Source organism: Tiliqua scincoides, chromosome 2 (assembly GCF_035046505.1).
Source record: "Tiliqua scincoides isolate rTilSci1 chromosome 2, rTilSci1.hap2, whole genome shotgun sequence".
Lineage (NCBI taxonomy): Eukaryota > Metazoa > Chordata > Lepidosauria > Squamata > Scincidae > Tiliqua > Tiliqua scincoides.
The window spans coordinates 14,540,023-14,557,100 of record NC_089822.1 but is presented as its reverse complement, the minus strand read 5'-3'; the positions used below and the strand labels follow the sequence as shown (position 1 = coordinate 14,557,100).

Sequence of the window (17,078 nt, the reverse complement as noted above, 5' to 3'; positions counted from 1 at the left end):
AATGGGGTCTCTTAAGAGCAGAAAGAAAAAGCCAATTATAAGCTGTCAAGGTGCATTTAAAAAAAAGTTTTTTGGCTATGAATGATTTATGCCGAAATAAATATTTTGCTGTTGAATAAAATACATTTTGCATTCTAATGGGATGCATATGGTCTGCTGTTGTATTGTAATTATAAAATATTTTGCAGTTCCCTATTTGCTTTCATCAGTACTGTGGTATCATATTAGGACTAGAACTATTTCGATGAGAAATGGAATAACAAAAAAAGTCTTAGAGCCTAATCCTATCCAATTTTCCAGGGCCAGTGCAGCAATACCATTGGGGTATGCGCGGCATCCTGCAGTGGGGGGACAGTCACTTATGCCTCCTCAAGGTATCGGAACATTTGTTCCCTTACCTCAGAGATTGCGGCTGCACCAGAGCTAGAAAGGATAGGATTGGGCCCTCAAACGGCAATCCTTTCACATTTACCTGCCAATAATCCAGGCTGAACACAATTGGACTTGTTTTCCATGCAAACAAGCTTAGAATAATGCTGCCCAAGTTAGGAAAAGCTGAGCGATTGTATGAAAATATTTTGAAAAATCATTGAAAGCCTGCTTATGTTTAAGTCACTCAAAAGGAGAACAGGCACTTGGATACAGGGTTTTCAGCTTTATTCTGGTCCTACTATGCTTTTAACTGCAGCCTGATCAAGATGAACACATGCAGAGTCCTGCTGGATGAGACCAAAACTTGTCTAGCCCAGTATCCTGCTTCCCACAGTAGCCAGCCAGATGCCTCCAAAAGACCCAGAGGAAATAGCCTTCTTCCACAACTGATACTGAGGAGCATCCAATCTCTCAAACTGAAAGCTCCAACGTCACCATCATGACTAATAGCTACAGATGGCCTATTTTCCATTCATTCACTCCTGTCACCAGGGAACCCACAGAGAAGCCTCCAAGGGCCAAATCTTATCCAACTTTCCAGTGCCAGTGCAGCCAAGGTGCATGCTCTGCATGCTGTGGTAGGGGGACAGCCACAGAGGCCTCCTCCAGGTAGAAGAATGTTTGTTCCCTTTCCTCAGGTCTGCATTTCAACTGCACTGGCACTGGAAAGTTGGTTAGGCTTGGGTCCTAAGGCAGGTTTGCCCACATCGCCCTAGACCCTGAAGCCAGCCAAGCAAGATACTGCCCCTGCCCCCACAGATCTTATGCCCAATTCCCCACAAGAGCACACAGTGCCCCATGTGATAATTTCCCCCTCCTAAAACTGTCCTGCTGTCTCTTTGCAATCTCCCTTTCCTCCCATTTCCTATGAATGTCTTCTTTCTGTTCCCCCTCCCGTGACCTTCTTTCTTCCCTTCCCATGAAATACTCCCTTTGTTTTCTCTGCTTTCTGCAGTGGTCCCCATTTCTCTCCCCCCCTCCCCAATCCAGTGTTGGTACCACGACCATCACTACTTTTTCTGTGTGCCTCACTTTTGCCTTTTCAAAGAGCAGAATGAAGAAGAAAAAAATCTGGAGGAATCAAGTGGCGATGGGTTACAGTGTGTCTGCTGTAGCCCATCACTACTCCATTCACCAACTTCTTTCCCAGATTCTAGCAGAGTAAGAGAAGCAAAGGGAGGAGGAGTGGGAGAGCTGCCAGATAAGGGGAGGCTTAGTGGCCACTGGAATGGTGAGGATGCTCTAGAAGTGGGTGCAGGTCACCACCTGAGCTGGTTGTCTCACTGCACCGTCTGGCCATAAAAGCCCTAGGGATAATCTTAATACACAGAGAATCTTATGTGGGAGACTGTAGTCCTAGGTTATTTATTTATACAGGTATTTATATACCGCCTTTCTTTGGTCGTCAGATTCCTTCTCAGACTTTAATCCAAGGCGGTTTACATAGGCAGGCTGTTCTAAACCCCCATAGGGATTTTTACAATTGAATAGTTCTAGTCTTTCATAGAACTCCTCGTTCCAGCTGGATTCCTTCCCAGTCTGGCCTCTCTCTGGCCCTTCGTCTCCCAGGCTCCACTTGAGGGCAACTCCTCTCTGCCACCAAGGGTCAGCTCATCAGTATATCAGCATGTCGTCAGTTCTCCGGTACTTCCGGTTGTTTCGAACTGGCAGCCTCAGATCTTCAGGCATACAAGGCGGCAGCTCTACCAACTGAGCCAGACCTCCTGCCCAGGTCCTTATCCAGGTCCTGAGCCATTTAGGGCTTTAAAGGTTAAAACCAGCATTTTGAATTGGGCTGTAAAACAGGGAGCTGCCAAGAGCTGTTCCATTCACTTAGCTATTCTCAATAACCTAAGTGCTACCCTATGAGCAGTGCACTGCTATAATGCAAACAGGCTTTCCATTCATATGCAAATCAGTGGGATGGTTTATTCAAATGCAAATGTCATCATCGTTTATTCTTTATAAGAGCATCTCAAATATACCAGATTCTTTATAGAAAGAAAATTATTAGGTTGCTACTGATGTTCGGCTCATAATCTAATGAAAGTGAGACAGGAGGAGAGATGCTTTGGGGAGTAAAGGGAACAAAAGGAGATGGACATCTCTCCTGTCTCTCCTTCGACAACTCAGGAGAGAGATCTTGGGGTGCTGGTGAACAGCTCGATGAAAATGTAGACCCAATGTGTGGTGGCAGTGAAAAACTCAAATTCTGTGCTAGGGATCATTAAAAGGGAGATTGAGAATAAAACAGCTAATATTATTATGCTATTGTACAAATTGATTGTATAGCCACACCTGGAGTTCAGTTCAGTTTTGGCCAGCATATGTCAAAAAGAACATAGTGGAACTAGGAGAGGTGCAGAAAAGAGTGACCAAAATGATTACTGGCACCTCCCTTACGAGGAAAGGTTACAGCATTTGAGGCTCTTCAGTCTAGAAAAGAGGCTCCTGAGGGGGAGACATGATTGAGACATACAAAATTATGCAGGGGATGGATGGAGTGGATAGAGGGATGCTTTTTTCCCCTCTCACAAAAAACCAGAACCAGGGTACATCCACTAACACAGAGTGTTGGGAGAGTCAGAGGAGACAAAAGAAAATATTTCTTTATCAAGCATGTAATTAGTCTGTGGAACTCCTTGCCACAGGGTGTGGTGATGGCTTCTGGCCTAGATGCCTTTAAGAGGGGATTGGACAGATTTCCAGAGGAAAACTCCATCACAGTTATAAGCCATGATGGGTATGTACAGTCTGAGACTAGCTGGTCGCTCATCACGAGGACTGGATAGGAATTTTTTTCTGTCATCCAAATTGACCCTGGATGGTGGTTTTATTATTATTATTATTATTATTATTATTATTATTATTATTATTATTATTATTATGCCTACCCCAGACTGGCAAGGGAGGGAAGGTGTGTTCAGTAGGTTTCATGAGTTAAAAATTGGTCACTACTGTTTAATTAAGTTAAACCCAAGTTAAAACCAAATGCAGTCCGGTGTTTTCTGGTGTGAGGGTCTGGTATCTTCAATCAATATTTCCTCTGTCAGCTATGGTATGACCAATCTGTCAGAGAACATTCAGAGTCAAACCAAGGCCACTGTCTGATGTCGCACTCCGGCCAAGGAAGATAAAAAGCAGCTACTCACCTCAGCCCCTTCCTAGGTGATCCTCTAGAGCAGTGGTTCTCAACCAGTGGAATGGGTACCACCAGTGGTACTTGAAGTGGTGTCTGGTGGTACTTGTGGAACACCCATGAACACCTGCCACCTGACAGTGAGACCAGGAACGCAACACAACAAACAGCAGTAAGAGGCTCCAAAACATGCCTTTCCACACTAGAAAAAGCCCTACTGTCCACCCTGAGCCTCTTACTGATGTTGTCATGTTGCATCTGGCTTCCCAACCCAGAGGTAATTGGCAAAGATGCCATAGCTCATTACTTCCAGTGGTACTTCCAGTAGGTGGACCATGTAAAGTGGTAGAGCAGAGTACAAACGTTGAGAAACACTGTTCTAGAGCAGTAATTTTCAACCTTTTTTTAATCTCACAGCACACTGACAAGGTGCTAAAATTGTGAAGGCACACCATCAGTTTTTTGACAATTGACAAAGCACACCATACTGTTAGTGTGGAATTCACATCCCTCAACAGTCCTACTAATAAATGACCCACCCCCCTGAGTCCATGCAGCTTACCTGCAGACCATTCACAGCTTACCAATGTGCTGCGGCACAGTGGTTGAAACTAGCTGCTCTAGAGACGAGACAAACAGGAAGTGCAGGTCATGCTGAGAAGTCCCAGCATGTACTGCACTTTCTGTTTTAAAAGGATGCCAAGGAAGGAAAACCAAAATAGTAGCTACAACCCATCATTTCTTCCTTTCGTGGTTCTTTTATGTTTCACTGGACTGTGCAAGGAAGGGAGGGGTAGCAAAGCAGCTTCTTGCTTCCCATACAGTCCTTTTGGTATGGACAGTGGTAGGCTGACTCACTCCCCTTGCTCCTTCCTTGTGCAGTCCAACCATACAAGGAAAGAATAAGGGTGGGAGGGGGGGAGATAGCGAAGCCAATGATCCATTTCTTGCTTGCTTTTAGTGAGCAGAAATGCTTTTAGTGAGTATTTCTTGCTTTTCGGTGTCTGCAGCAAGGTGGAGGGTGATGGCAGCTGACTCAGGATGAAGGGCACCCCAAATTCACCATTCTTCCCTTCACCCGCCCTGGTGCAAACTGTATCAGGTCATCTGGTGGTTTGGCTGACCCTAACACAGAAATGATGATTGTCCAAGGGCTGCACTCTGTGATTACCAATATATTTGTTAAGCAAGGAAATATTTTTTTTAAAGCAGAGTTGCTGTCTCTTTAAATTTATCCTGTATTGTGCTTTTAACAGAAGCCTGTTCGGTAGAAATGTAGCAGTGGAAGCTCTTCCTGGCATGGAAATAAGTGATGTTGAAAGCCAAATCTGTTCGTTTTCCTTGTGTCAGGTGTCTGTTAAATGCACAGGAACAGGATAAGAAAAAAAAAATGGCAATCCTCAGTAGAAATAATCCTAAAATGGAATGAAAGGATTGTGTATTTTATGTTCACATTTTCTACAGATGCATTACAGTTTATGTATTTTATTTTGTACCATCTTATACTGTATAGACTTTTTTTACACGAAGTACATACATGAAGTTATTGATTTGTTATGAAGAATTCAGATGCCTTCTTCCAAGGTAGGGTTTCTGTTGTTGTTAGGATTGACAAGCCAAGTAACGTGGCAAGAAAGGAACCCAGCCAGGCCTATTTTTGCGCTTTTAGAAGAAGCTTGCTGTGTGGAAGTAAGCCTGGTGAAGCTTTTCACAGCACGGAGATGAACTTTTATCACTGCTGTCTGGAAACTGCTGTTAATGGCACAGCTAGTTGAAAATATGACATCCCTAGTTTCATTTTGCCAGCACTCCTAGCAACATTCCTGAAGGTGCAAGTCATTAGAACCCCCTTACGAAAAAGGAATCCATGTTCTGAACTGAATATCTGGAGAAAATATAAACGAGGTGATTATTTTTCCCCAAACGAGGTGATCCAAACCCCCAGTCTCCCTGCACATCCTAGAGTCAGGAAGACCCTTTATCTACATTGGTTTTTGACTTACATTGTACCAGTTTTTTGTGGTGTCAATTTTTAATGCACAAACTTCTTTCTGAAGATTTTGAACAAGTCTGTCTTCTACTGTTTCCTAATTTTTTTCCCCCCCAATACTTGTTTTCAGCCATTATTTCTAACCTGCTGCTGCTAATGTCTGAACTCTTTTTTTGTTGTCTCTTTGCTGTGTGCTGATTGGCTGCCTTTAAAATGCTGATTAAAAACCTTTTTTTAAAAAAAGCTGGTTGCTGTTCACTGATGTGCATTCAAAGACTAGTCATTGAGCACTGTTTTGCATTCTGGGTTTGTTTTATATTTATGTATTTATTTCAAATAATTGCTGCTTTTCTGCACCATTTTAAAGGGATTATCAAGATGGCTTATGCAATAAAAACAGTCAAACAACTTGGAAACAAATAACACCGCAGGATACAATTCTAATTAACTAAAAACACAGCAGGAACCAAAGCAAGGCAAATGATATCTGAATCCCAGTAAGCTTCTGGAGTCCCACTGCAGTCAATCGTACACATCATCAGCAGTAACAGAATAGGGTCCATTGGTTCCTGGAATTGTTGAGAGCTTTTACTGCCGCTGGTGGTAAGACTGCAGTTGCAGGTGCCCCCCCCCCCACATCTATACAGCATGCAAAGAAGGTGGTGAAGTTGTGGGCTGGGGGAGTATTTTGGCTCAGCCCTATTATTAAAACATTCTTATCTGCATATGCTCTCAAAACAGGGCTAAGATTTATAACTTTTAGAATCAGCTAAAGTACATTAACATTTTCCTGTTAAAGTTGATGCCTGTCTTTCTTTCTCCATAGGCTATGTCGATATTGGCCTGATTCCGAAAGGCGCAAGGAACATCAAGGTGGTAGAGGTGGCAGAAGCAGGAAATTTCCTTGCATTGAGGAGCAAGGACCCAGCAAAGTATTACCTAAATGGAGGGTTTATTATCCAGTGGAACGGAGATTATAAAGTGGCAGGAACAGTATTTCAGTATGAAAGGGAAGGAGACCTGGAAAATCTCACTGCTCCAGGACCTACAAATGAATCATTATGGCTGCAGGTAAGACAAAGTCCCATATGAGAAATTTGGGTAAGGAGTTTGGGATATGTTGCTGTTTTACTCTTGGCATGGAGGAGGGAATTTTAGGGGATACAGCTTTTCTCACCCCTGGTGGCATAGCTAGAGGGGAGCAGAGCACTCAGCCTGGCAGGGAGGTGGGCAAGTGGCCCCTCCCTTCAGAGCCATTCCCAGCAGGGGGGCAAAAAGGAGCTGTACAGCTCTGAAGGGAGGGGCCACTCGCCCACCTCCCTGCCAGGCTGAGTGCTCCGCTCCCCCATCAGCTACGCCACTGCTCACCCCTGTATGACCAATTTCACAAATACAGTTGTCAACTTTGAACTGGCTTCTGTAGTTATGGCTTTAACTACAATGGCTTGGTTGGCAGCACCAATATCCATGCTTTCGAGAAGCTTCACTTGCTAATTACCTGCATATTGAGCAGAATGTGAAACGCACAGCTGCAAGGATTGGTTTAGAAGCTGGAAATTCCTCTACACCTGCCAAAATTCTCTCTTTGATATAAATATTTAAGCTGTGGCAAACCTCCCTCTTCTGCATCAGGTCACCTTATAGAAGACCTTGCAGGTGGAAGCTGTCACTCTTGCTGGTGAAAGCTATTAAGTGCAACTGCAGGGAACCTAGACTGAGTTCTCATGGAGGTGGTGAGCCTGTGTCTGGGCTGCAGCACTTTGGACACCAAGCAGAGGCTCAGGAGATTGAATGCTTCTACAAAAACAAACAAAAATCAATAGCTTGTCAAAGAGAAGATGAGACTTGAACTTCTCTTCCTGATAATCTGATTTTTCCAAAAGGCAGAATTTTTCTCTGAAAATAAAGATCGTGCCTCCTTATCCACTAGGGTTTTGTTCTGGAACCCTCAGTGGATAAAAAACAATCAGTGGATACCAAATCAGTGGAAAAATAGCTTTAAAGGCCCACTTCAAAAATAGCTTTAAAGGCCTTCACTTCAAAAATAGCTTTAAAGGCCCACTTTAAAGGTTTCTTGCTTCTCCATTGTTGCCCCAGAATGCATTGGTATAGACACTATACCGTTCAGTCACTAGATGGGGTGAATAAAGGGATGTAGTAGAATGAAATTATAACAGCACGAAGATAGGAAATTGAATTTTGATGCTTTTTCCCCTTGTTATAAGGCATTGAAATGTGGGTCTTAGCATTAGTGGTCAAATCAGTGGATACCAAATCAGTGCATAACGAAGCATGACATGTAATGCAAGTTCCCTACTTAAACTAGTTCACAACAGGCACAAGTTTACCACTTCAGTAAGAATTAGGTCCACCATTCAGGTGGCTACAGATCAGGTGTAGGGATCATAGTCAATGTCAGGAGAATTCCTACTGAACTGGGTATATATTGCTAGTTTTCTCACTAGGAAGTGCGCTTTGCCAGTATTCTCTTAAACATACAAACTATTTAATTGAGTGGAGCATTTACTTAGTTGAGGTCACTTTCACTGGGCAAAGACAAGTTTCACTTGTGAACTTTTAGTTGAAAAGCAGTATATAAATACTGTTAATAATAATAATAATAATAAAGCCCGATCTCTCAGATTTCTGCCAGTTCCTCATCCCCACCCCAGCCCTCCATGTCATGTCACATGAACATAAGAAGAACCCCTCTGGATCAGGCTGTAGACCCATCTTCCTGCATCTCACAGGCTGTTCTGGAGAATCCTCCAAAGTCAAGGAATGGCTTTTTGGGCAGCAGCTGGCTGGAGATGGGAAAGTGCTATTTCATAAACAAAAGAGTGATTATGGTTTTTAGGATCCAAGCTACAACTATATATATAATCGTTCCAGCCACATTGTTTATATGCATGTTTGGTATTTAAAAACTGATGATACAAATCCTATTCCTTGTTTTTCAGCTCCTTTTTCAGGAAAATAACCCTGGAATAAAATATGAATATACCGTCCGTAAAGACTGGAGCTTTGAGAATGAAGTAGAAGAGCCAGAGTATGTTTGGCAATATGGAAGCTGGACAAGTTGCAGTGTGACTTGTGGGAAGGGTAAGACACACAAGTGCTGCTGTCTCCCTCCCTCCCTCTTCCTGCAGATTTGGTCTTGCCATTCATTATTCAAACAGCATGAAAATTAGAGAACAAATAGATTGCTCAGGAGTGGGCCAATGGCAGTTGTCTAGCTGGAACCACAGGCTCTTGGATCAGCCATATTAAAAACAACAACACCAGCCTGTTGAGAGCTGCCTTGTGAGGCTGCTAATCATTCATTAGTTGATCCTGAAGTGAAACCATTTTTAGCTTGGGTTTTGTCCCCTACAGACTACAATGTGGAGAGCTTTTTTCTCCTGTTGATTTAATTAAGCGAACTTAGTCATGTTTTGCTGCAATCATCAACAACATTTTCCCACGCTTTTTAAAAGACAAACAGCTGGTGTGCAAAACAAATCTTCTTGGAAAACGTGCCTGTTAGTACTGAGCATTTATGTAGCACTTTTACAGCCCAGTCCTAACTAACTGGGGCTGCCCTTCCCTTTATGACAGCAGAACCCAGTTCCGCTATCATAAATGGCCACACATGATGGTATACTGTGCATACTGCCAGTAACGAATTGGGGGGCAGTGCTACAAATGGTGATGGTGCCAGAGGCTCACTGCTCGTTACCTCCATCACAAAGCAGGCGGCAGGGGCAGGGGGTGGATGGGAGGGAGAGGAATGGAGGAGTTTCAGGGCAGGGAGGCAGCAAACAGAAGGCAGAATGAGAGTGAATCCCAGCAGCCCTGGTATGTACTGGATCCTAACCCTGTTCCCTCTCCTTTATTTTCCACGGACAGCTGCTTCTAATTCAAGGAGACCTACTGAGGCAGCAGAAGTTTACTTCGGGGCATGGGAACAAAAGTTCTCTTACCTCAAGGATGCCTCTGGACTGCCCCATGCAGGATACAGCGCACTCTACAATGGTGCGGCTGCATCAGTAGGGGCTGTTTAGGGATTGGGCTGTTAGGATCTATAAAGCCAATGGTGGATGGTAAAGTAGCTTCATGGGGATCTTGACTGTACCTCAACTTCATGTTAGTGTTACTGTGATAAAGGGACAGCATGGTGCTTCATGAGCAGATCAGTCCGGTTACAGCGGAAGAAGAGCAGAATGGGGGAGAAGGGTTGCAGGTGGTTCCAGAATTGGTGCTTTGAGGCAAGGAAAAGGGCTGAGGGTGGCAGGTAGTTCTATAACCAGGCACCTATGCTTAGCACTTTGAGAGAGAGAGAGAGGAGAAGAAGAAGAACAACAAGAAGAAGAAGAACAACAACAACAAGAACAAGAACAAGAACAACAACAACAAGGGAGAAGAGATCAGGAGGCAGGGCAGAGTGAAGACCCCAGCCCTGGGGCCACTTGCGGCCCTCGAGGACTCCCAATGCGACCCTCAGGGAGCCCCCTATCTCCAATGAGCCTCTGGCCCTCTGGAGACTTACTGGAGCCCGCACTGTCCCAACGCAACTGCTCTCAGCGTGAGGGCGACTGTTTGACCTCTCACGTGAGCTGTGAGACAAGCCCTCCACTGCTTGCTCTTTCATGTCTGTGATGCAGTAGCGGCAGCAAAGGAAAGGCCAGCCTTGCTTTGTGCAAGGCCTTTTATAGGCCTTGAGCTATTGCAAGACCTTCATTCATTCCTATAAGTTCATCTTTAATATATTCATTTACGTAAACTTATGTAAATTTATTCAAATTTTAAATGTAAATTAATTCTTTCCCCCCCCCCGGCCCCCAACACAGTGTCAGAGAGATGATGTGGCCCTCCTGCCAAAAACACTGGACACTCCTGCTCTTGCTCACTGGGAGTGCTGACTTTTGCCTGAGGGTGTGGGGTGCTATAATGTAGCATGACAGGGTATTCCAACTGAAGATGCAGAGCTGGAATTCTAAACTGTGACTCTGGCCAGGTCATTTATAGGGCATTTTCTCAGACACTAAACTGTGAAGTCTTTTTGTCCTCTCCAGACTTATTATGGTCTTGTGTTGTGTTTCTATCTTATTCCAAGCCCCCCCCCCCCCCATTTTTTGAGGATTGGACTAACTAGACTTTCAGCTGATAATTAGGATAAGGTTAGGGTTATTTCCTAATTGAACAGAACTTGTCAGTGGTCATTGCAAGGCCAGGGAAAATTTAAGGAGCAGGTCTCTGTGAAAACAAAAGATGGTATTCCTACCTGTCATCTTGCATGAGCTGCTGCAGCAAATGTAGAGTTCTGTTCCATTGAGGTTTCTCTAGTCTCCCTAATTCAGTGTTTCTCAAACTTTCCTGCCCCATAACCCTTCTTCTTTGGAACTGTCAATACTGATCTTTTGCTGATCTTTTGCATTTTTTTTAATGTGAAAAGCCCACCTCTAGAATGTGTCTTCACCAACAAGTGCTCTGCTCAACTTACTCCAGGCCAGATCGCATTGTGTTCTCACTGACAAAAACATGCTCATCAGCAAAAACACACTCTAGAGTCGGGCTTTTTGCATTAAAAAAAAAGTAAAAATTTGGCAACCCAGAAGTGTTGGTCGTTCCAGCAGTGTTCTGCAACCCACCAGAAATAGGGTCACAACCCACATGTGGGTCACAACTCATAGTTTGAGTAAAGCTAAAACTTTTAGCAACCCACAGGTTGAGAAACACTAACTAAAACTTTCTTGAAGCAGAATATTAAACTCCCCTGGCTGTGGCCACGGTTCTATCTTGCTTTGATCGTGGCTTCATGCTTCAGTCCTGCTTCTTGGTCATTTTATATGGATAATTATTTGATTTTCCTAAAGGAAATTGCTTGTTGACATGTTAGGTTGGACAGCTGATTAATATGAATCCTGGTTTTCTGCTCTCAGTTAAATTAATGAATAAACAATTGGCTCATTACTTCACTCATAAATGTACTGAAAAATTGAGGGCTTGCTCCGTTTTCCTCATGGTCATGCAGCTGCCAACTGACCAGAAAAAACAAGCTTGGCCAGGTTTATGGTTCTGAGTGGTTGCCAGAGAAGCAAGGAAGCAATGTTTCCCCCTTTCCCAGCTTCTTTTAATGCTGTACCCCTGAACATATACTTTGCATATAGGCTGCTGGACTCTATCCTCTGGTTAATTGAATTTGCTCTTAGCTATAACCACTGACCCCGAGGGGTCTGCCCCCAAACTCGTTCCATTAGATTAGAAGACCCCCCTGCTAGATCAGATCAAACGTCCATTTAGTCTAGCATTTTGTTCCCACACTGCCCAACCAGATGTCTCCAGGTAGTGCACAAACAGGACGTGAAGACAGCTGCTGCTGCTGTTCCCTGCCAACTGGTATCCGTTGGCATAAAGCCACTGAACGTGGAGGTTCCACATAGCTGTCCTGACTATGTGTAGTATCAGAATTTGTGATTTTAAGACTTTATGTGCATTCCAGTCTTTTGCATGTTTACTCACATACCCTCCCAGCCCAGTTAGCGTAGTTAGGTGGCGATTGTCATAATAGTATTGCACTCGTGTAGAACACCCAGTTTATTATGCTCATGGAATGCCACAGGTCAAGGTGTTGCATAGGAGGAGTTGTGTTTACTCCTAAATGACTTTTTTTGATGAGGATAATCAGATTGGTTAGGGGATAATAGGATCAGGTAAAGTTGCCACTCCAGGCAGGAACTGATACATTATTTTTACTAATGTTTCATCTTTTCTGTAGCCCTTGCTCTTCTCTTCTGTCCTTCGAAAGTCTTCATCCCTTTCTCCTTGAATATCTTTGGAGAACTATTCCTAATGGTCAAAATACAAAGAGGCTTAGATCTAAACCTACTTGTGTGTAAGTAGACAGAACTCTTGCTCATGCAAAGCAGAGCTCTCAATTTCTCCCCCAACTGCAGTCCCCCATAGTCTGGAGGGTCCCCCAACCAGAGGCTCTGAGAGGAATTTTATCAGGGGGTACAAAGTTTCTTTTGGGCCCCTTCCTCAAGGGGGAGGGGAGCAATGGGGGCAGATAGAACAGGGGCCAAAATAAGGCAGGGGGAGGGTGCTGACAGCCAGAATAATCTTTGGAGTCCCGGTGTACCAGGCTTCTTCTTGTGGAGCCCGGGTCTACTTGACCATGTAGCACTGGCATTTAAATAAAGTATTAAGGAAAACCAAGCACACTCCCAAGTCTTTCTAAGATCTTTGAAATATAGAAAATCCATTGCAGAAAATTAGCATCATTGTATTTCGGTTCACACTAAGTGTCTTGTGTGCACCAAAATGAACTTCTGCAGCAGCTATAGTCCCACAGCTGTGTCCCTGAGCTCCTCTGTACTCCATCATGGTAAGCAGATCCACAAGTCAAAGAGCTACTGTCAGCTACTGGCAGGTCAGTTTCCTCCCAGATGTGACACTATAAAGGAATGTATGCATTTCTGGGCCTGGTGTGTTTGCCTTGTAGCAGTAGTCACCACCATGTGTCCATGGTAATGCCTCCACCATCCCATGTGGACAGTGAGTCTGGGTGAGATTGGAAAATGGAAGATCCCAGGAAATTTCTGGACCCCCTCCTTTGGCTCCTGGGCCCCTTTTCTGACCCTGGGCCCTGGGTACAAATTACCCCCTTTACCCTCCTCTCCTAGGCCCTGCACCTAGGAGCAGGAGCACCTTATAGAGACCATTAGGGGTTGCAGTAAGCAGGTAGGGATGGGGCTGGAAATCTGCATTGCCCAAGCAGACTCTCACTTGGGCATCTTTGATCCAACCCAGAAACTCTAAGACAAACTTTGACCTGCGGCTATTATACTGCACGCACTTTTACATATGCAAGTTTTCACCTGGACAAAATGTGAAGCCATGCATTGCCTCAGTCTGAGTGCAGCATATTGTTCCTTTCTTGCAGGTATCCAAAGACAGACTGCCCACTGTGTGAAAAAGGGGAGAGGTGTGGTGAAAAACTTCTTTTGCGATCTAGAAACACAACCAAATGGAAAGCAAAAGAAATGCATTGAAAAGGACTGTCTCCCAAGGTATTAAATATAGATCTTAAGGGAAGATACTCTTGCATAATCACGGCAAGGAATATCAATCTGTCAGAATAAATGTATTTTGCCGCAAGCTATAAAAAATTGCAAACAAACTAAACTATGCAAATTGGAACAGAACAGATAAATGACACAAGAGGTCAATTATCATATGGAAATAACAGTAGCACAGGATGAGCTGTCAACCTGGAATCCCTGTCTTGGGGTTGGGCCCAGCCACCTGCCCCCAACCCCCGACTTGCCACTCCAGATGGGCCCAAGGGGGGAGGGGGGACAGCAGGTTAACCCAGGGGGTGACTTGGCAAGCTCCCAGACAGGGCTGGGGCCCCAGGGAGAGACTGGCTGCAGGCACAGGGCTGCTAGAGTTACAAAAGAAAGGGAGGATGGGCTGAAGGCCCTGTCCCCTCTTGAGCCTACCAGGGAGGAAGGGATGGAGCAGGGTGGGGCAACCAGGCTTCCTCAAAGGGGAGAGGTGTGCTGGCAGAAGGGAGACACCGCCTGAGAGCTGGAAACTCTACTCCAACACTGAGGAGGAGGAACAGGGTGATGTGAACCCCCTCCCCCAGTGGCAATCTGAGGCCCTACTCCGCTGGACCAGCCCCAGGAGGAGAACCACAAAGGCAACCCCACCCTGAACCCACCAAGCTCTACAGGTGTTTGAATACCCTGCCAGCTAGGGTGCTCACAGCTAGCAGGCCGGGATCTGACACCCTGTTCAGATTTCACAGTGAAATGCAAACCACAGTAAGTAAAACCACCATCTCTCCACCTCATTTCCACATCTGCATTATGGCCAAGGATTGTGTAAGTACTGAGCTAGTGCATGGAGTCCTCTGAACTCTCGGCAGAAGTGCTGGACAGATGCTTGTATTGTTAATCTTTTACAAAAATGCCTTAGATGTCATGAACATCTGACCACATATATCTGAACCGCTTCACTAACATAGTCAGAAGTAGAAATGGGTTCAGTGCTTCAGATTCACCTCTGAATGATTCAAAAATGGTCTAGTGACTAGTCTTGCCCTTGCCCACCATATTATTTATCAAGCCACTTGGAAGCTCAGTAGATGCTTTTGCCAGCATTCCTGTTCATCAAGCACCCTCCCCACCAGCCTTCCATGTACATACCCCAGCAACATCCTTCCTTCCTCCATTGGGGTCTGCACTTTGCATGGCATAATAAGAGTGGAGATTTTTTTTTTCTTCTCTCTCAACAAGACCTTCCCTCACCCACAGGACCTCAAAAATCTCACCAACCATTTATCACCATGACAAGACGATGGAACTGATGGGAGTTGTAGTCTTACAACTAAGTTGCAATGGAAGTATTCCTTGAAAATGCTACAATTCCCACCAGTTCCTTCACTATTTCTTCTTTCTCTTTGGAAAGGAGGAAAAAATAAATAATGTGCTGTGTGCTTTATTCATGCCATTTTCATCCAATCCAAATGGGGGTGGTCCCTCCCCCAACTGCTGCTGGGGTAAGTGAAGGATATGTTTGAGAGGATGGAAGACCAGTGGTGACATGGTGAACTGGTGATGTGGAACCAAGATTCTTTGAGCTCTGGCTCAGAAGCTGTGTTCTGGAAGTTGATTCCCCCATGGGGGGGGGAGATTTTGCACCCCAAATATTTGTTTCTGAACTCAAATCTAGACAGCTTCAGCAATACTCTAGGCAAGAATGGAATTGTCAGAAGGCTAAGGAGCAGAGCAAGGCAGTAGATAGTGTTCAAGGCACCTGCAACATTGAGGGTGCAGTTGTAACCCACTTTCCAGCACTGACATAGGGCAATGCAGCTCCAAGGTAAGGGAACAAACATTCCCTTACTTTGAGGAGGCCTCCGTAAGTGCCATCCTACTGCAGGATGCCACACACATCCCATTGGCACAGCTATGCCAGTGCTGGAAAGTTGGTTAAGATTAGGGTCTAAGTCCTTTCTCCCTAGGAACAGCAGTAATGGAAAAGGTTCTCTCTATGCATAGCAAAGGACAGTTGTGACATTATCATCCGCTAGACCAGGGGTGCCCAAACCCTGGCCCTGGGGCCACTTGTGGCCTTCGGGGCCTCCCAGTTCGGCCCGTGGGGAGCTCCCAGTTTCCAATGAGTCTCTGGCCCTCCGGAGACTTGCTGGAGCCCATGCTGGCCCGACTCAGCTGCTCTCAGCGTGAGGTCAACTGTTCGACCGCTTGCATGAGCAGTGGGATGACGGCTCCCTCCACTGCTTGCTGTTTCATATCTGTGATGCAGCTGCAGCAGTGAAGGAAAAGTCGGACTTGCTTTGTGCAAGGCTTTTTATAGGCCTTGAGCTTCTGCAAGACCTTCATTCATTCATATAAGTTAAATCTCTAATAAATTCATTTATTTAAATTTATTCAAATTTTATATGTAAATTAATTCTTTTTTTTCCCTGGCCCCTGGCACAGTGTCAGAGAGATGATGTGGCCCTCCTGTCAAAATGTCTGGACACCCCTGCGTTAGACCAATCCTCTCCCCTGTCCTAGTCCCTCTTTGTATGTTTAAAAACTCCAAGGTCTAACTGTCATACCAAGCCATGCTGCAGATTTCAAACAGGCACATCAAAATTGGATCTCACTAGTAATTACTTTGTTTATGTGACAATGTTTATATGCCTTTCTTCCAAAAACAGGCCCTTAATATATATCCAGCAAGTAAAGAGGAATAGGAAGATGGTTCTCTCAGTAGGAAGATGATTTCCTGTCCCAAAGGGATTCCAATTTTATTTTATTTTTTAATAGAGGCCAGCAAACAGCTACTGGGATGAAACCATTGGAACTGGGAATTGGAACCAGTGTTTTTCCCCCTGCTGAATATAAGAAACCACAACTTTAGAGGAGCCTCTTTGTCCAGTTAGCAGGAATTAGCAGGGGCATTTGTGAGCATCATAAAATATAGATGTTATGATGGATCCTGCTGCTGTTACAGACTGAATGCTGAACATCTGCTAAAGGAATTTGCCCTTTTATTGCTTTTTTTGGCTGCTTTTACAGCTCGGTATAATAATACCCCAGTGGGTGGGATATCTTTGAAACGCCACTACAGCCCATGTGAACGACCTCTTCAAGTACATGAGCAACATCCTGTGATCATTATTTAGTGCTAATTGGACAGGTTTGGACTGAGCTCTCCACCCTCACAGCAGCCACAGAACCACAAACTGTGCCGTGAGGATGAAGAAAGGAAGGAAGGAAAGATTTTTCTAACATGTAGGAAAATACTGTGAGCGGCACCGAGCCCATGGGATGGATTGTGATATGTTGTTGTGAACAGCCCTGGTGGTCCCTGTGGAGGTGGGAGAGCAGGATAGAAGTTTCCTCAATAAATAACTGACTTACCAGGAAGCGGCTGGCAGCATAATTTGATTTTATAGATAATATTTGTAATATCTGAGACTAAGCTAAAGGCTCAGAAATGTTCTGTGTTTAAATTAAG

General features: G+C 44.6%; 1 protein-coding gene across 1 annotated transcript in view; it reads left to right on the top strand.

Moving 5' to 3' along the window:
- ADAMTS12 (ADAM metallopeptidase with thrombospondin type 1 motif 12) overlaps positions 1-17,078 on the top strand; it is a 148,848-nt gene that overhangs the window by 114,198 nt on the left and 17,572 nt on the right. Inside the window, exons 15-17 of the mRNA XM_066615124.1 lie at positions 6,388-6,632; positions 8,522-8,663; positions 13,486-13,612. Coding sequence (XP_066471221.1) covers positions 6,388-6,632; positions 8,522-8,663; positions 13,486-13,612 — 514 coding nt within the window. The remainder of the gene's footprint in view (positions 1-6,387; positions 6,633-8,521; positions 8,664-13,485; positions 13,613-17,078) is intronic.